The sequence below is a fragment of the Molothrus ater genome, chromosome 1, assembly GCF_012460135.2.
Source record: "Molothrus ater isolate BHLD 08-10-18 breed brown headed cowbird chromosome 1, BPBGC_Mater_1.1, whole genome shotgun sequence".
In the NCBI taxonomy this organism is placed as follows: Eukaryota; Metazoa; Chordata; class Aves; order Passeriformes; family Icteridae; genus Molothrus; species Molothrus ater.
In genome coordinates this window covers 61,835,919-61,854,541 of record NC_050478.2, presented here as the reverse complement: position 1 = coordinate 61,854,541, position 18,623 = coordinate 61,835,919, and the positions used below count along the sequence as shown (strand labels likewise).

The following is an 18,623-nucleotide window of genomic DNA, read 5'->3' as shown; positions in this document are numbered from 1 at the left end:
TGTTGCTCAAAGTGTTGAAAGGCTGAATATTTTACATTTTAATACAACTTCTTAGCATATCCATACTAACTGGCAGAACTGGTGCTGCCTGGAAGAGTTTTTCTTCAACCTAATTTTCCCCTGGCCATAGAAACTTCTGGTATGCAGTGGCCAAGGCCAGGAGCACCATCCCAGACAAACTGCAGCACATGCCCTATAACCCCTGGGATGTTCTGCATGTTCCTTTCCCAGGGACATGTCCCTGTAGCCGCGTGAGCACCTCAGCCAGGCTTTGGAACCTGGCCTTTGCTCCCTGCTCCTCTCCTTCCTAAATCAAATACACATTCATTTCTAACAGTTAATGCAGCTGAACAGCAGTTCTAAGATTTGCAAAGTTTGATACCTTTATAATTTTTCTCCTCAAGTTTAATTGCTGGGTTGTGTCTTTTAGAGCTGAATATAGGCTCTAAAGGTGTTAGAAACAAGTCTGAGGAACACATTTCAGAAAATTTTAAATGAAGACAAAGGTAAACTTGTGGGACACTTGTAGACTTGTGTTACCAAGTGTTTAATAAAAAAGTCTTTAACAAATGGATGTTCTTAGATTATTTCAATAATATTTTTTAAGGGGCTCTTTCCTAGTGTCATCTGTTTAGTGGGGTTTTCTAATAGATGGAATAATAAACCTTTTCTGAGTGACTAGGACCTTGTTTGAATTCTAGTCTTTAAAAGACTAAGTAATTTCACTCTCAATATTTTTTGTTAACGGTTCATGGAAAGAAGCTCATCTCTCTTTATTTAGATTTAATTCATGTTCCTATGTTGACATATAATAAATTCATCAAAAGGTAAATTATTGTTTAGATTGAGTCCTTTATGAGCATTAATCTGTTTGAGAAAAATACATTAATATCCTTCAAAGCCCTTGAAAGATTTCTATTTGACCTCTCTGTGGACATCTCCAACACATTTTAATTGCATTCTGCTGATGATATATTTTGGTGGTCTATCATTGAATACTTAAAATAAATTATTTTAAGGTGGCTACACACCAAAAAGGCTTTGAGTGCTCTGTGGTAATTCAGTGGATATAATTAAAGAACTTTGTGATTTAGAATGGGGGAAGGTGTGTTACTAGTGCAATGCAAGCATTCTCCTTTTTTGGTTAAACTGACTCATTTAGAGTTGCAGAGACAATACACTTCATTTGAGAAAATATTTTAAGTAACAGTGAACATTAAAAGAGGCGTTTGACAGAAATCAGGGGACTACGATGTTATTTCTGTCTGCAGACTTCCTAATTTGTAATGCCTATTTTCCTAGCAATTATTTTTCTCATTTAAAGAAACAGAACAAACAAACAAAACAAGCAAACAAAACAAGCCCAGAAAAGCAGAAAAGGACACATGCACCAGGTGCAGCAAGCTTGGCTTACCTGTAGATACAGGCTGTAATGAATGGATGGTATTATCTATGTTGTTGAGAGAAGGTAACTTTAGATAAGGATTATCTACCCCAGAAATGGTATTTACCCCTCTGTATTGCCGGCTTATGGAACTGGAATCCCCTAAGTGCATTCCATGTTTAGCTGATCACCTTGCCCTTGAACATGCTGACGCTTTTCCCTGCTTTCTTGTTTTCTAGGATGCATCAGTTTGACAGATTCTTGAGCTATTTTCACACTTTATACAAAGAATGCTTGTAATTTAAATCAGTCTTTTCCCTCAGATTCAGTATTTCCACATAAAATTACGGTGATATATTGAGGAATTGATGAAAAACAAAGTAAAACAAGCCTGTCTTTATTAAAGTATTTCTGTATTCTGTATTGCCATTCGAGGTTTACAGTATTACGTCTTGGCTCATAACTTAGTGTGAAACAAAGCATTTAACACCTTTTTATTTGTCCCTTATGAGAGCACTCTATTCTGAATTCTAGGGTTCTTTTGTGATTAGAACATGAAAGGTTTTAAAAGATGTCTCGCCTAATCCTGGTATATGTCACAGAATAAGGATTATTTATTCATTTTTGTTAACTTTTCAGCCAAAGAAAGACATAAACTATCTCCTTTCTTTGATTACATTTTTGAAATGTTGACATTTTACTGTAACCTAACTTATTTCAACTAATTTTCAGCTAATTTTAAAAATATCATCTCTAAATACCTAAAATATATTTTCTTTCTCCTCTTGCTCTTCCTATTTTAAAAAGTAAAAGTCAAAAAAAATTTGAATTAAATAGGACCATAGGATTCAGCTCTTTAAAATGCAAGAAATTTGAGCAGAAGAATGCTCTGTGGAGGATGAAGCTCCATGTCAAATACTTCCAACACACCCTGGCAGCTTGTGTGCAAGCTCCTGTTGTAGAAGTTTTAAGTCATTCTCCTTCTGTAGAAGTTTATATAATGATAAACTCAGATTCAAAGAGTTATTTAGCTTGGCTACAAACATTTTTAATGACTGAAACTTGGTATGCCATGCTACCAAGAATTAATCAGTTTCCATGAAAACATGTTGTTTAAATTAATCCAAACTCATTAGCACTACAGAGATGGATACTCAGTAAAAAGCCTCCATTAATTAGCACTGCATCCTGTAATATGCCTACAGCTCGTGACCATTTCCTTGAATTTGTGCAGTTTGTGACCCTTTGCATCTGATATTCATCTACAGCAGAACGATAGCCCATGTTTGGGGTTTAAAACAGCAAGCGTATGTTATAATGAGTGGCACGTTACTCTCTTTTTCCCAATGAATTCCAAAGTCATAAACAAGATTTCTCGTATACCTCATTTTGAATTCAGAGCTCAATGCAGATTTTTCATTTGTGTTTTGACAATAGGCATAGCAATAATAGGTTTTGTTTCTTCAGTTTTTAAGTTTATGGAAATTTTGCTCTATGTCTTTCAGTAACTGAAGAGTATCTGTGCAGGGTGCTGGACTGTCCCTTCTGGTGGAGGGTCGAATATTCTCTGCCTGCCTGTAGTACCAGGATAACACAAGCATATCAATATTTTACAAAGTGTGTTTGTGAGGCATAGAGTAGAGAGCAATAATTCCATGCTTCAGGAACCTGTATTTCTATATGCTGTGTACAGGGCTGCAGAACAATTCTAAACTCATGTCTTGTGTATGTTTTCTGAAATTGCTTTCCTTTGTGTTTAAGTCTCTTCTTGCAAATCTGTTCCCTATTTGCTCAGTCCTTTATGCTTTATTTTCTTCCTGTAGGTACCATTGCTTATCATTGAACCTGCTCCTTGAATAATGTTATTGGTTTAGCAAAGAACTAATTAACATCAGGCAATTATGTCCCTGATAATTAATACACGAGACTTTTACTCTGTTAACTCAGGCAGTAGATGTCCACTGTCTCTGAAAACCAAAGGAATTCTTGGAGGATGTCTGTATTTGGAATGGCAAATTTTAGTTTTATCTCTTTTCAGCTGGCAAGTGTAATGATTAAGTGGATTTATTTTTTTCATTCTTTCATTTGTGCAAGAGCTAACCTTCAAAACAGGCGATTGTGTACATAACACACATGCCTGGAAATGGGAGGGTCACAGGCAGGTGACCAATAGAAAAAACACTGACCTCTCTCTTAAAGAATGATTTCCTCAGCCTGAAAAATAGGACTAACTCATGAAATTCAGCTATGCACTTTTCCCTCCATTTAAAAAAAAATCTTTTCCTCCCCTTTCTCTTCAAACTGGCTACAAACCCCAATTTATCATCATGATGTATGGTATCATTAATCCTCCTTGAAAGCAAGATGCATAATGCTGCAGTGTTGGCACTGAGCAAACTTCAGCAGCCTGACTGTCTTCACGCCCCTTTGAGTCTCCCTTGTTCTAGCAGAATGGAACTGGACTCATAATAAGATTAGCTATCATGCTGTTTGCAGCAGCAAGTGACCTATTATCCTGTTCCCTTTGCTTCCCCTCCTTCCTCTCCCCTCTGCTCTCACACTGCAGCTACAAAACGAGCGAGACAGGGCTGCTGGTTTGTGCTCTAGCAGTGAGCTGTTAGGAACAGAGGGCCCTATAGGGGTAGAATGACCTCTTTTGTAAGCAAGGACAAGAGTTTGCTTTGTGGGAGAGAAAAACCTTTTATGCTTTCTTTGGTATTTAATGATTAGTTGGCTTTATCTGCTGCATGCTTTTTATCGAGAACTCTCAAACTTTTATTTTTAATGCCATAGGAAGGAGGAATAATTTAAATAAAACTTTTGGTACTGTTACAACCTTTCTTGTTCCTTAGTTTCAAAAAACTCCTCCTATAAAAATGCTTTGCTTATCAATATAGCAGAAGTGAGTAAAATAAACTATGATGCAAATTGTAGAACTACTAATCCCTACAACAGTCACAGGTAGTGAACTTCCTTTGTAAATGCCTTGATGGCAAAGCAGAAGGAGCAGTTCTGGTTTTGAGACTTTTATGTGATGGATTTAGATAAATAAGCAAATTCAGTGAACTCATATTCTAAATGGTTTCATCAGTTTCATTTCTCAGATGCATGACTTTGGAAAAGTAAAATTTGGAATAAATGCATTTACAGCTTCCACTTTGTTAAGCAAAGAAGAAAAAATGGAAAGCTGCTATAAGTCATGTGGTTATTAGGTTCTTCTATCAGACTTCACATCTAAATAGAAAGCAGATGGTAGAGGATCATTACCTAAAACTTACTTTGGTGTTACTAAGGAGTAGATGGCTAGTTTCAGTGTGCACTTGTTCTTGTAAAATCTCCAAAGTAACCCTAAAAATTGGTGTGGAGTGTGTTAGCAGAAGTATATGCATATGTTGTGGCATTGGAGAGGATGGGGGCAGTTTTAAATTTTTGCAATATCACAGTGTTTTGTAATTCTAACTTAAAAGTAATTAGAAAAAGTTCTTGTTCCTAATGCTCATTGTTTTGGGTTTTTTTTTCCCTGTGGTTCAGTTCTGATTAGATTTTGTAAATTACATAAAATAAAAAAAATGCATGCACTTGGAGGGGAAAGATGTATAAAATGTACATTTAAAAAAATTTATTGGCACATTTTTAATGAAGTAGAGCCAAGCTGTTTCCTGAACTAATTTGTATTGTGCTTGATAATGTATTTCTTCAGCTCTTTTCCATCAAAGTTCATTTAAGCTCTGGTTGCAACTTACTGTGTGAGATACAGTGCATTTTACTTATTGAAAATATAACTTAATCTAACCAAAATCCAAAATATGTTTCGCAGTTTTGAAAAAGCAATAGCTGGAAGAGTTAAGAGGGGCCAAGGTGCAATTAATTTTTCTATTTTGCAGTTTGTGAATATAGCCCAAACTTTTTTGCATTAGTTTGCAGGATCAGGAATTTGTTGTGAGTATCTATGTCATGTCTGTAGTAAATGATCCTTTAAATCAAGTTCCTGTTATGGCTTCAGTGGGTCTAAGAATTTCCTACCATGGATATATACTAATGTATAGCATTTTTATATAAATACATGATAACTTTAATAATTTGTTAGAGTAAACATTTACTGAAGTATGTTGGCAAGGAGAAAGAAAAAATGTCTTTAATGTTATTACTAAGTGTGGTAGACAACACAGCCAAGCAGAATCTTCCAAAGTGATACTGTTCAGTGTTCTACTTCTAAAATAACACATTATTCCTACATAGGTGGAATGATCTCAGTCAGTATAACTTGGTCTGTATGCCACTTTGTATTAGTTTCCAAACATTTGTTCTCAAAAATATGTAGACCATAAAAGTTACTGAGTTCATTTCCTAAGCACTCTAATATATGTGTCATCCTGTGGGTAGTAGAAACCACAACTGCTTTAAAGGCTTGTACTGAGCTCGGCACTTGCAAAACACAGCTCTAATTTTTGTACCTGCAGACTGACATGCAGAAGTAATAGAAATAATCCTGCCGTGAGAAGCATCCAAGTGTGCCGAGAGTGCTGGCTGAAGTCATTATGAGGCTGTTCCCTCTCATCCCTCAAAGGACATGACAACCAGGGGAGATTCCTGATGACTGGAAGAGGGGGTAGTGTCACCCTGCCCTCCAGAAAGAGCAAGACAGGAGGACTGGGGAACTACAGGGCAGTTGAACCTTACCCTGGATGGGCAGACACTCCTAGAAGCCACGTCCTGGCACAGGAAGGGCCAGAGTGTGCTTGGGAACACTTGGCATAGGATTACCAACAGCAAACCATGTGACAGGCCTGAGTGACTTTTCAGATGGGATGTGTGGCTTTGTGGAGGATAGGAAAGCAGTGGAGTTGAGGTGTTTTGGGATGGGTTGGTTTGGGGTTTTTTGGGGGGGGGCGGAGGAGGATGTTGGGTTTTTTTTTTTGTTTGTTTTGTTTTGTGGAATTGGATTTTTTGTTTCCTTTTGGGTTTTCTGTTTTGTTTAGGTGTAGTTTGGTTTTGTTTACCTTTAATTCATCTATAATTTCAGCATAGTTCTTAATGTTCTCAGAGTGGTGAAGTATAGATGGAAATACTGGATGGTGAGAAGGTAAAGGAATTTATTGGACTGCCAGGTTCCCAGAGTGGCAATCCCAGAGTGGTATAAGGTCTAGATGGCAGGTACTTAAGGGTATTTTGCAGCCAGTGTTTCATGTCTTTTGTAACAAGGTGGAATCTGGGAGATGATACTCAAATTAGGGGAATACTTGACTGGCTGGAGGGTACAGCTAATATTGCAAGAGACCCCAACTGCCTGGAGAAATGGACTTAGTGTAACTTCATGAAGTCTAGCAAAGGCAGGTAAAATGTCCCAAATCTGGGATGAAATGCTGCACTATGGATGCTACCAAATGCTGCACTATGGATGTGGAGAGCTGACTGTCTGGGAAGCAGCTTTGTAGCCTTTGGAGTTCCTCTGGGAAAGCTGGTGCACATGAGTCAGCAGTGGAACCCCTCTGCATTTGCCAGCTGTGCCCCAGCTGCTGTTGGAGTATGCAGCCGCAGGCCCCAGGGGAGCGACTGGTACCTTGGATTTGGCAATTGTGAGACATCACAGAGAGTGTGCTCTGTCCACTTTTGGGTGCCTCAGGACAAGGCTGACACAATGCAGCAATTCAGCAGAGGGACATTGCAATGATCAGGAGGATGGAGCACATAATAGACAAGAAATGGATTTGTGAAAAGAAAGCTAAGAGGAGTTATTGCTGTTTGCAATGGCCTAATGGGACAGTAGAGAGAAGACAGAGCTGGACTGTCTTGAAGTCAGACAGGTCTTGCAGAGGTAGGATGATAATTAACAAGTTGGACAAGTTGGAACACAGCAAATTGCAATTAGGTGAAAATAAAAACTTTTTACTCTTAGGCTGATCAAATATTGGAACAGATAGCCCACAGTGGCTGTGGTATTGCTGTCCTTGGAAATACTCAGAACACAGCTGCAATTGTAGTAGGTCAGCCCACATTCATGATGTTGTTCAGATTTTGTTCTCATGTTTGTGGCAAGCATAAAGAAAATAGGAGTGTACAACCATCTTCCATGTCCTTAAGACTGTCCAGAAGGGTAAAAAAATAGGTCTTTTAAAAAGAGGAAATAGTTTTGAGCATTAATAAAGATCCTCTAGAAACAGGCTGTGAGACAGTTTGTACATAGTGCGTCGTGAGCAGAACTGCAGCCATGCATTTATCTGTACAATATGGTGCTGAACCTGCACTTCACAAAATACAGAAAAAGCATTGATCCTTTAGGTCATAGCCTGACAGCTTGCCTCTTTCAGCAGCCATGAACTTAGACCTGTCTTTTTTACTTCAGTCTACTTATATCATCTGCTTGCCAGAATGCAAGAATCCTGTATTCTCAAATTATGACAGTTTCAGTGAGTTACTGAATGACTAGGGTTTATATAGGATTGTGTCCAGCTCCATTCTTTCTGTCTTCCAGAAGCCCTGTATACATTCAGATGAAATAAGAGTAAGGGTCTCTTGGTGAACTGGAAATGAGTCCTTCCAAATCCCCCTTATCATCAGTGAGTTGTTCCCAGTTTGATTTTCTCTTTCAGCGAAGTCCCTGCAATGGAATGCTTCAGTGCTGATCCATGTGGTTGAACTGTCTTAATAGGACACTTGGATGATGCTGAATCAATCCTTGCAGAGTATTTCAGAATTACAGGAGGAAACTGAATCCTCCAAATCTCAGTTTCTGTTTAAACTTGCATTATATCCAGATTGGTACAGTGTTCTGCTATTTGCATAGTTCTTCACAATTTCCCAGTTAAGGCTTTGATTCAGCAAAGTAATCTAGCACAATGCACTGCATGAAGTATGTAAATGGTTCCTGTAAAATGCTGAATAAATAAGGAAAAACTCAAATAATTGAAGAGAAAATAAAGTAGGCTAAGCTCATTCTGAACAATGAATTTGGTGTTTTCTAAGCCTTCATCTTTGACCATGATTTTTTTGTTTTTAAATGTTTCTAAGGTTGTGATCAGGAATGGTCAGATTGACTGTCCTCAAGTCTGCAAGACACAGACGTTTATGTAAGGCCTCCCCTTGGCAGATGGTCTTTCAATTTCTGTGGTGCACTGGGAGAGGTATTTCTGTGGTCTGTGCAGCACTGCAGGCTGCCATAAGAATTCACTGTTGGAGAAGGAATCACAAGGAGGTCAGGCAGTTGTTGATAAGCATATGCGGGCTACTGAGAAGGTCAGAGTCAGGGGCCTCCCACTGAAGCAGCCTGCAGAGAATTGGAAAAGCCACTCTGGTTCACATTAAAAAATCTGCTAGGAAAGAGAAGAACAAGGAAGGAAGGAGAAGAAAAATTATGAGGATTTGGGGATTGCATTTAATTTGTAGAGTCAGTTATCAAATGTGAGAATTTCACTGGGATTGGTGTCCAGTATTTTAACATCTTCAGATCTTTCTGTAGATTGAAATAAATGAATCTTTCTGATGGAGTACACTTCAGTTTAAAGGACGTTTGGTACTGCCAAAAACAGTGTTTACAATAGTGACATGAAGATAAAGCAAAATAAAAATGCTAGAAGTTTTTTAGAAAAGAAATTAATAATTTCAAGTGGTTTCTAAACCAGGAATGCAGATATTTTGTAAAAGTGATAGATGTCGGATTTCTTATCTCCTTCATGACAAGGATTGCTTACCCCACAGAAATGAAATTAAAACCTGTATCAGATAATCTGCAGTGAGTATTCTTTATATTGAGACGTGAGAAGGAATAGGCTCAGAACTTTCTTCATTTGCTTGGAACCTGTTCTTTTTCCAACATTTTTCATTCTCCGTAATCTCCAGTTACAGCAGATCAGAGGCCAACTCTTAAGGTTTCTCTTTTCTGCTGGATAGTGACGGCAGAGTGAGAAAAAACCATGAGCTGTGACCAGGCAGACTTGTAATTACTTGGATATAGGGATAATTGGCCTTAATACTCTAACAAATGCTCTGAGTTTCCACATCTGAAGCCTCCTGTTTGGATTGATTTTCTTGTTTACAAAATCAGCTTGCCTTTATTAGCACCAAAATTGCCCAGTAACAGAGTGGTGAATGATTGAATGAGGTTCACTGCAAGAGAAAGGAAAAATATTATGTATGTGATTAGACAGTGGATTTGAACAGGTTCCTGTGGAGGGCTGGAGTTTGGAGGGGAGTTGGGTGGACTGAAAATGAGAGGTGTTGACTGATTTCATTAATACTGTTTGAGAGGTCTATTGTTTTCTCTTCTTACCTGGTGTAAGTTTAGGCTCCTAACCTGGGTATACAACGGACTAAAAAGAAAAGGCCTAAAATCAGTCCACTCAAAACCTCTTTCACACAGTTATGTACAAAGTTGATTTATCCTAATGATCCTCCTTGTAAATATTTATCACTCACAGTAGCTTTCAGTATTTGAAGATCCATTTTGTCAACCTGAAACTGAGACATGAACTTTTTCCTAAAATACAGGTGTTCTTCCCCCTCCCTGCACCTCCCTGCCCCCGGTAATAAGACTACATCCTTGGATCTCTCAGCATGCATTATTCCCATTGCTTGTTGTTCAACACCCTGATCGGAGAGCAGATGAGACAGTTATTCCTGCTGCTGCTGATTTACTATTACAGCTGCTTCCTCTTCTTGTGATTTAATTTGAAGTTTCAGCCCACCAGGGGGCTAATGGTCCCCACCTATGCAGCTTTAAAAGCTCGCTCTTGTTTTCCACCAGAATGTTATTTCCATTCCTAGACAGTGATTTATTTTTTTTTTCCTTAGTGTTCATTTGGCAACTGTGAGGCAGTATTCCATTAGCCATGTTCATGAAAAAAAAGAAAAAGGAAATCCAACCCAAACCCCATGCAACTCTTTAGATGGAAAGCTTGCAAATGAGAATTACTCTGTTACAGTAGAAACTCAGCCAATCAGTAAGTTTTGTAGTGCTCCTATGGCTGTTGAAGACTCATATAGAGAAACCCAAACTAAACAAAACAGGACCTTATCAATCATTTAGATTCCTTACATTTCTCTTCTTTGTTAACATACAGCATATAAAATTCACTTCTTTCTTCATGTGTTTCAGGAAAATGTAGGGCAGGCAGCAAACCCAAGAGTATGTTTCATGGTGGGTACTGCCTGTGGTGAGATGAATTCCAAAAACATTAGCAAGTGCACTGAAATCCACAGTGTAATTGTGTCCTGCAGGCAGATTCTGCACAGGGAGCTCAGTTTGAGTGTGACTACAAACTTGTGACTGCAAATGGTCGACCAAAGAGCACTTACTACTTCAGGAATGCTTTACACCAGACTTCTCTCAAGATACAAATTGTACATCTCCCTCACTAACCTATTCTTGAAGCAGAACTTAAAAAGTAAGAAGTTTTCCAGTTAACCTTAAATTGTAAAGCATTTTTCATTCTAAGTAATAAATTACCTTGAAAATGTTTCTGTGCCAACAGGATTAACTTTGATGCTCAGCATGGCTTGCTCTCTGCCATTATTGTTGCAGTGTGAATTTAGGAGTAGCAGTCTTGGATTTACATTTTGTAAAACATTTGGTTTCTAGGTTTATTGCTTTTTATGTGATTAAAGTTGGTGTATGTGCTTAAGTTTTCCTCATTTGAGTATAAATTTGTAACATAAACATTTACATTTTCTGATACATTGTCTGCTGGCCCAAAGTGTGCTTTGATGAATTATGCACCTTCTAGTGTTTGATAATTTCTTTTACCAGTTCATGACTGGTTTTAGAAGTTTAGCTCTTCACTGAATTAATGGTATCTTATCTTGCTGTAAATCACAGGTGTTTTCTTCACAGACACCCTGGTTTTGATGGTTTATTTCTTGCTTTGGGGTGGTAAGGAAGGATAGAGGGATTGTATTGCAAAAAAGGATGAAAGCTGGGCAGGCCGGCAGAAGTGGCTGCATGAAACCTCAGTGCTTTCAACTATTGTTAAAGGGTGGTACAATCTTTCATCTTTCTCTCTTTGGGTAGGAGGCTATTATTACCAAATATCAGTGTTTGAAGTTGCTATTTACAATAAAAATCAAATGCACTACTTCCTAAGGCTCTGATTGATGGAAAATGAAGCATTAACTGCCAGGAAACAGGTTTTCCCATATTATCACTCAGTCATGCAGTGGTCACTAACCTTTTCAATGCAACCTTAATATTGCATTGCTAATTGTATAATTAAAAGAATACAAGATTTTAATAGTTACTTCAGGAAGAATGTCAGTCACAGTGCTTTACAGCTGGTTTTGCTCACTGGAAGCTTACCAGTTAATAAGCTAACTACTGTAATAACCATTAGTGCAAACTCTGCTTGGGTGATGTCTCTTGCGGTGTTTAATGAATTAGACTCAAAAAATAAAACAGAGTGTTAAACTTGTCTGACTTGCTGTAGAGGCAGCACAGAATTAGTCATTGGCTGTGAATGTTAATCACTCCACAGCAATGATAATTTACAGCATTGTTGTAGCACTCTTGTGCTCATAAAATGAACTTAATAACCCACTGCTACCCATGGGATAAGCCTTCCTTCTCCTTCCCTCCCCTTTGCAATTGAATACCCAGTCTGGCTGCATAATAGCCATGTGAAATACTGCATTTAAAAGAGTGAGCAGCTGTATGATAAAATAAACAGCTCTAAAACAGATTTGTTAATTATCTCTTTCTTTTATTCACAGAGGGAGTTTGTGAGATATGGCTGACCAGTGAAGACACAGGGGCTTATGGCAGAGACATTGGCACAGACCTCCCCACGCTTCTGTGGAAGCTGGTTGAAGTTATTCCTGAGGGAGCTATGCTGAGGCTTGGCATGACAAACCCTCCCTATATTTTAGAGCATCTGGAGGTAAGGGAAGAAAAGGAATCATTTGTATGCCAACATGGACATTCATTGAGTGAGTCAGCATGGAACCTTATGTGAAGTGTCTTTCATTTTAAGCAGTAGCTTAAAAACATAATAGACTTAAAAATGCATTTACAACATTAGACTAACAGTGTAAAGCCATTTGCCTGACACAGCAAGTTACTGAGATAATAAGATCCTCAAGTAATTTTGGAATTATAATATTAGTGAGATCTCTGGCATGTAGGACTTTATGGTAGTAATGTTCATTTGTGTGTGTATCTAGCATTTCCAAGAACTAAAGGAAATGTCATTTGCAAGTGATGGACTATGGGATTGAATTTTTCTTCCTGCTTCACCTCAGACAAATATTTCCAGAAACACTATATAGTGGTCTCACTCAATGATGCATTCATTATCCTATTTTTAGCGTGTTTATGACTTCCTTGATAAGTTATAGAAATAGATATACACTTGGTAAGTGTATATCTGTGTTTAAAATAAATGTAACAAAGCAGTTCAATGAAATTAGAAGTATATAACAGTGTGAATTTGAAAGTGTAGCTTATTCATGCAGAGGAGGAAGTGAGTTTCTTCTGAAAGGTAGGTTGGTTTTGATGGATTCTGTCACCAAATGAATTTATTGAAATTCCTAGAAACTGTCCACAGAATAAACATAACTGTAAAGAGGAGGAAAAAAGGAAGGAAGGATGTAGTTGAAAGTAAATTTTGTAACCATGTGCATGTTTACTACCCAGATAAGTAGCTGGTATCCATGCTGCTTTCCCAAATATAATGTACCATTAATAGTTGCACTTATATTTTCTTAAGATGTCAAGGACAGTATTTTCTCATCAGAGTGCTATAACTGCACCTTTGCCTATTGTGGAAGCATGTGGGCCAGAGGAATCTCATCTTGGTAGGAATAAGCAGGTTTTCACTTCACCAGCTAAAGAATTTGACCTGCAGAAAGTTGCAAGAAACTTGCTAGTTATTATTTAATTCTTTGGTTTAGCATATACTTCACTAAGAGAGGCTTTTAACTCAGCACTCTGAATAGGAGCCTTTAGGAAGCAGTGTAGTAGTGTTTTTGAGAATTTGCATTGTGTCTGGGACTCTCATATCTGCCACAAGCTTTTCTTCTTTTCTTTTTGTATTTTAACATTTTTCAGCATCTTGTACAAAAGCAAATCAAGCTTTTAGCAATTTTCATAGTTAGTTCTTTTGCTTTCATTTTTCATTCACATTATTAAAAGTGTTTTGGCATAGACTGCTGCTTTTGTCACTGCTGGTCATTGTGTGAGTGCTCTCAAAGCTTAAAAAAAATAGAAAAAACAGTTGCTGTAAATAACAAACTGCTCTGCTGAGATAAGGGGCACCCTTGATATAATCCATGAAAAGTGGAAAGAATGTTGCTTTCCTTCAATCATAGTAAGTGTGAGCATGTCACAAAAATCTGTAAATTTATGATATCTAGTCTTCCTGTTTCTAAATTTTCCAGAAGGTGCTGTAGGTAGGACTTATTTTTCTACCTGACTCATTTAGGAAAAGTACTCTTATCTCTTTGAAAATGCATCTTTAGGTGTCATGGCAAAGGCAGAGGAATTCATGGAAGCCTACTGAAAATGGGTGTCTTGAATGTTGCTGTGCAGAACCATGTGTTTGTGTGCAGCAGCCTTTTTGTGCAGTAGCAACATCTGGTGTTGCTCATCCTCTTCAGTGTTCCATACAGTTTCCAATTTATATGATTTTTCTAAAGATTATTCAATCATATTTCTGTGTTTCGCATGTGACCAAGAATTTCTGGTCTTGAAATTTTGTGACATAATTTTGCTGATTTGTCAAACTAAATTAGTGACAATGTTTGTTTTGGGGTTTTTTTGGTTTTTTTTTTTGCTTTCTGCATGTCTATTTAATCTCCTCTTCCAAGCTTACCAGACTTTTCTCTGAAGGATCACTGGGGAATGTAAGCAGTCTCCTGTATACGTTTTCACCAAACAAAAGAAACTTTTTATGGGCAACATGCTTTTAACTTTCCAGTTGAGGAAAGTGTAAAACTGTAGTTTGTTTAAAAAACCAAAATTAAGTGAGAAGCTGATTAACCCTCATGTCAGTTGATTAGGATAAAATCCAGATGTAGATCTGTTATCTCCTAAGATATGAAGATGTGTTATTCATTGCAGATATCTTTCATTAATTGTTTTAAAAGGTGCTGCATTTTATTAATTGAAATTCCTGATTTTATTAATTGAAATTTCTGATATTTTTTTCAGAAGTAATATTTCTAATTGTCACGTTGTTTGGCTTTCTGTGAAAAAAATTTACCTGGGAAAATGTGTTAATCTTGTGTCCCTTTTTGTATGCAATACAAAGGACAAAGTCATTCCAATCATGTATCTTTTTTAGAAATCAGACATCTTTGGTGTACAATTGTACACATGCAACTGCTTGGCAGGGGTTTGTTTCATTTTCGAAATGATATGTTCATAGAGCAACAGTAGTCCTCTAAATGTAGAAATTAATTTTGAGATCTGGATAAAGCTTCCCTAGAGACTCAGCCTAAAAGCAAAAATTTTGATTCATTCACTTTTCTTCCATATTTACTGGAGTTTACCTGCAGGTGAGAGTGTTTCATCTGCCTCAATGTCTGGGAATCAGTTTCATAGTCTCCACTAAGAAGTGGTAGCCAACAGCTCTGCTGTTCCACTGATGGAGGCCAGCACAAGGAGAGGAAGAAGACAATTTCCCTTGGGTCAGGAGTGGTGGGAATAGAGCAGAGGAGGGGGCAAAGAAAAGCTGTGAGTGCTTGTAATGGGCATTAAAGCTCTTATGCTGGAAGGCTTGGTAGATTTGGAGGTCTGGGCCAGTGGCCATTCAAACTCAAGTTTGTGTCAGGTAGGGACTCAGTTTAAGTTTTCATATGATTTAAAATAGCGTAACCAGTGCCTTCTGGTACTGCTGTCAGATAAATGCCATTCTGTACTTGGAGATGTTTGTAATTTCAGAGAATACTGTTAATTTCATGAAAATCCTTACTATAATTGTGTTTGTTTGTTGGTCTGTGAATTTAGTACTTCAGTAAATATGGTGGTAGTAGTGCCTTGTGTAGCATGAATAGTCTTGGGATGAGAAGCAGACATGTGCTTTCAAATTAGAAATTCTGCATTCACTCAGGCCTTCTTGTCTAAAAAGAAAGATGTGTTTAGAACCATGCAATGTTTTATAGTCATGCAAAATATTAGATGTTTTTTGGCATGCTGGATACTAACCTATGTCATTACAAAAAGCCTTTGTCATAATTATTCAGGGTATAATCTAAAGTCCTATATTTTTTATCTGCTATTTTCTTTAGCCACAGATGATGTCTGTGCTTACATTAGCGAATAGTATGAAGTATTAAGAGGAGATGAGGAAAACACAGAATTTGGTAGTGAAGCCGCTACCAAATATCTCAATTTATCTGCATTTTGGACTCTTTACTTCAAAATAAATGTAATTCTCTTAATCAAACTTTCCCACTCCCCATGATCCAAAGCTGTTTCAAAGGCATACCATTAGTTTGAATCCTGCTGTTTCCACCTATGTGGATGGAGTACATTCATGGTGAACCTAGAGTATGGCTACTGCTCTGATTTCCATGGAAGCTAATTTCGTTTGTCCACTACGAAGTTCACCCCAGACTGAACGAACCAATGGCTGTGAAGGGAGAATGGGGAACTGCATTTTAAAATTTCACTGCTGCTTTCAGTGGGCACATCAAAGTGAACACAGCAAATCCTGGCAGGAATTCTTCAGCTTGAGGTTTGCTGTTATGACAGAGAGGATTATTTGGGGTGTTCAAAGTAACTGAGGGACCAGAGACTCAAACTCTTGGTTGTGTCACTAAGACTGAGAAAGAAGTTGGAGTTTGGTTTACCTGCAGGAGACATCCTCAGTTTTCCTCGGAGAAAACCTGGGCACGGAGGTAGTATTGCATTTTCCAAAGTGCTCTCACAGTCTTAGCAGTCTGTTTGCATGGATACAGCAGGAAGCATATAGCTTGCTTATTTCACGGTTGGTCTCAAACTGAAGATTTTTGAGACACACCCTTGCCCGGTGTCTGTCCTCTCTTAAAATGTTAATGCAACATGATATTGAGGAAAACTTGGGATTTTATCTACATGGAAGAAAATTTTAATAAACAGACATGGACTATGGCCAGGGAAAAATAATTTGCCCCAAGTGTTTTCTGTTTTATATAATGTGAAGGAGAAGATTAGTGTTAGAATCCATTATATAGTCCTAGAAAAACCTGCAAGGAGTGTATTTGTGTTGTATTGGTTTTCCTGTGTGTTCTTGCCCATATGTCTTTGCACAGAGCTACTGCTCTAGTTACACACACTGCCAGATGTCAAAGATTTTATCACCCCATGGTATCAACATGTAGTAAAAGTACATAAGGAATACACCCTGCTTTAGAGGTAACCTCCAGACACTTTATCCCCAGTCATTTTATGGAGCTACTTGCTAGTGCTCTGGTGAAACAGTGTTTAACATCCACTTCCAGTGACTGATGGAAAGGGAGGGTTGGGAAAAATCCATTAAAGCAATGGTAGTAGATAAATGATGAATGGGAATTAGTCTGAAAAGTAAAAAATAAGGTGAAGTGTATAGCAGCTTGAAATCAATGTTAATGGCATAGTGTTAGATACTGATTTTGCCTAAGCTATATTTCACTTTTCCTTGGGTTGAAACTTAATTTTCTTTTTAAGTATCCAGGGCTCTGTCCAAATCACAAGGGACTCTAGATCATCCAGACTGTAAAAGGGCAGGGACTCACATCTCAGCCTTAACTTGCCTCCTTTGTGGATTTAACATAATCCCAGAATTGTCTGGGATTTTAGTACGGCACTTTCTGTGAGTGATAGGATGCTTCCAAATCTGTATAAAGGAGGCAGTTCACACCTGCCATTCCCGTAAGTGCTTAATTTCACATGACTAGATGAGTAGTCGTCTTTGTCACCTGTCAAAATGAGTCTGTCTCAAACCATACTATATGCCATCTGTGGGCTGTATCTCCGTTATTAATTCAGGACATTTGAGTGATACACCAGCCATTGAGATGGAGTCTGCATGGCAGCAGAGCCTTTAAATGCAGAAGGTGTGCCAAGTGTACCACAAGTTGCAGTAGTATTTCTTTGCTCTTTTGCTTTGATTTTTTGTGTCAGCTCAGTGTTTGTGTTTCTTAACCTCATTGAAGCTGATACCTTACAGATGGCTCCCTCAAACGTGCCTTGACACAGCACATAGGAAATTGTTACAGTATTACAGTAAAATTACTAATTCACTTTTCTTTTTTCTCTGTTGTCCTTTTTTTCCTCTGAGTGCACCAAGCGTTATTGAGCGTTGTGCATAAGCTCAAGTTTTGAATAACCTCGAGTGTAAGCTGATTTGAAATGCATTTAAAAAGGGAATAATATGCACACATTCCTCAATGGCAAATAAAAGGGCAGCATAATTTCAAGAATTAAAAGGACTTTAGGGCATGTATTTGCTTTGTTTCTAGTATTATTTTTTGTCATTTTCATAGAGTGCTGCTTTTGAAAGTGCCAATTAAAATCTGTTGATTTGACCAGAAAAAATGAAAACTGCAGCATACATTTAAATAAATGAATACTTAAGCCCCTGTCTTCTTATTACTGTGAGTTTTGCAGTGTTTTGTACTCGGTGGACCATGCAACTTTTTCTTGCTGTAATTACAAAGTTGTCTCTATGCAAACTGTGTCTGTTTTGCTGGCAGTATAATTGAAAGGAACCTCAGATACTAAAGGGAGGTGGATGGGGCAATTGCCTCTGTCCTCCTGAAAAAAATAAAAGGTGAGGTATGAAGGGATGTTTACTGTTTCCTTTGGTTTTATGTTAAATGCTTGTTTGTCCTATGGAAGCTGTATGTGCATCTTTGCTAACTCTCTATATTCCTGCTTTTTATTTTTTTGTACTAAAATGGTCTGTCTCTCCTCTACTTCCTCTCAAAGCATTCTTTGTCTTTGGGGTTTTCAAATATAGCACATTTCCTTTAAATTACTTCTTAAGACATAGTGTCATGGGAACATGAGCTCACCCCAGAGTCAATGTACTTTTTTATATTATGGAGTTGGGAAATGGATGAATCTCTGCTGTGCTTTGGGATACATTTTGTCATGCCATTTTCTCTAATCTAGAATTCTAACATCGCATACACAGCAGATCCTAACGTCTGTAAATGCTTGGTGACATGTTCGTTTCCAGCTGGTAGAATATGATTTGGCTTAATAAATGTCAAAATAAGAACCCATTTTACTCTTCCTGAAGGTTTTATGCTGTATTTGTGAATATTGGGTTCTCTCAAAAACCTTAGC

At 37.8% G+C, this 18,623-nt stretch overlaps 1 protein-coding gene across 2 annotated transcripts in view; it reads left to right on the top strand.

The window, feature by feature from the left end:
- The window catches only part of CDKAL1 (CDK5 regulatory subunit associated protein 1 like 1), a 379,738-nt gene that overhangs the window by 223,244 nt on the left and 137,871 nt on the right, over positions 1-18,623 (top strand). For both annotated transcript variants that reach the window (XM_036400051.2, XM_036400056.1), the window contains exon 10: positions 12,083-12,249. In XM_036400051.2, coding sequence (XP_036255944.1) covers positions 12,083-12,249 — 167 coding nt within the window. The remainder of the gene's footprint in view (positions 1-12,082; positions 12,250-18,623) is intronic.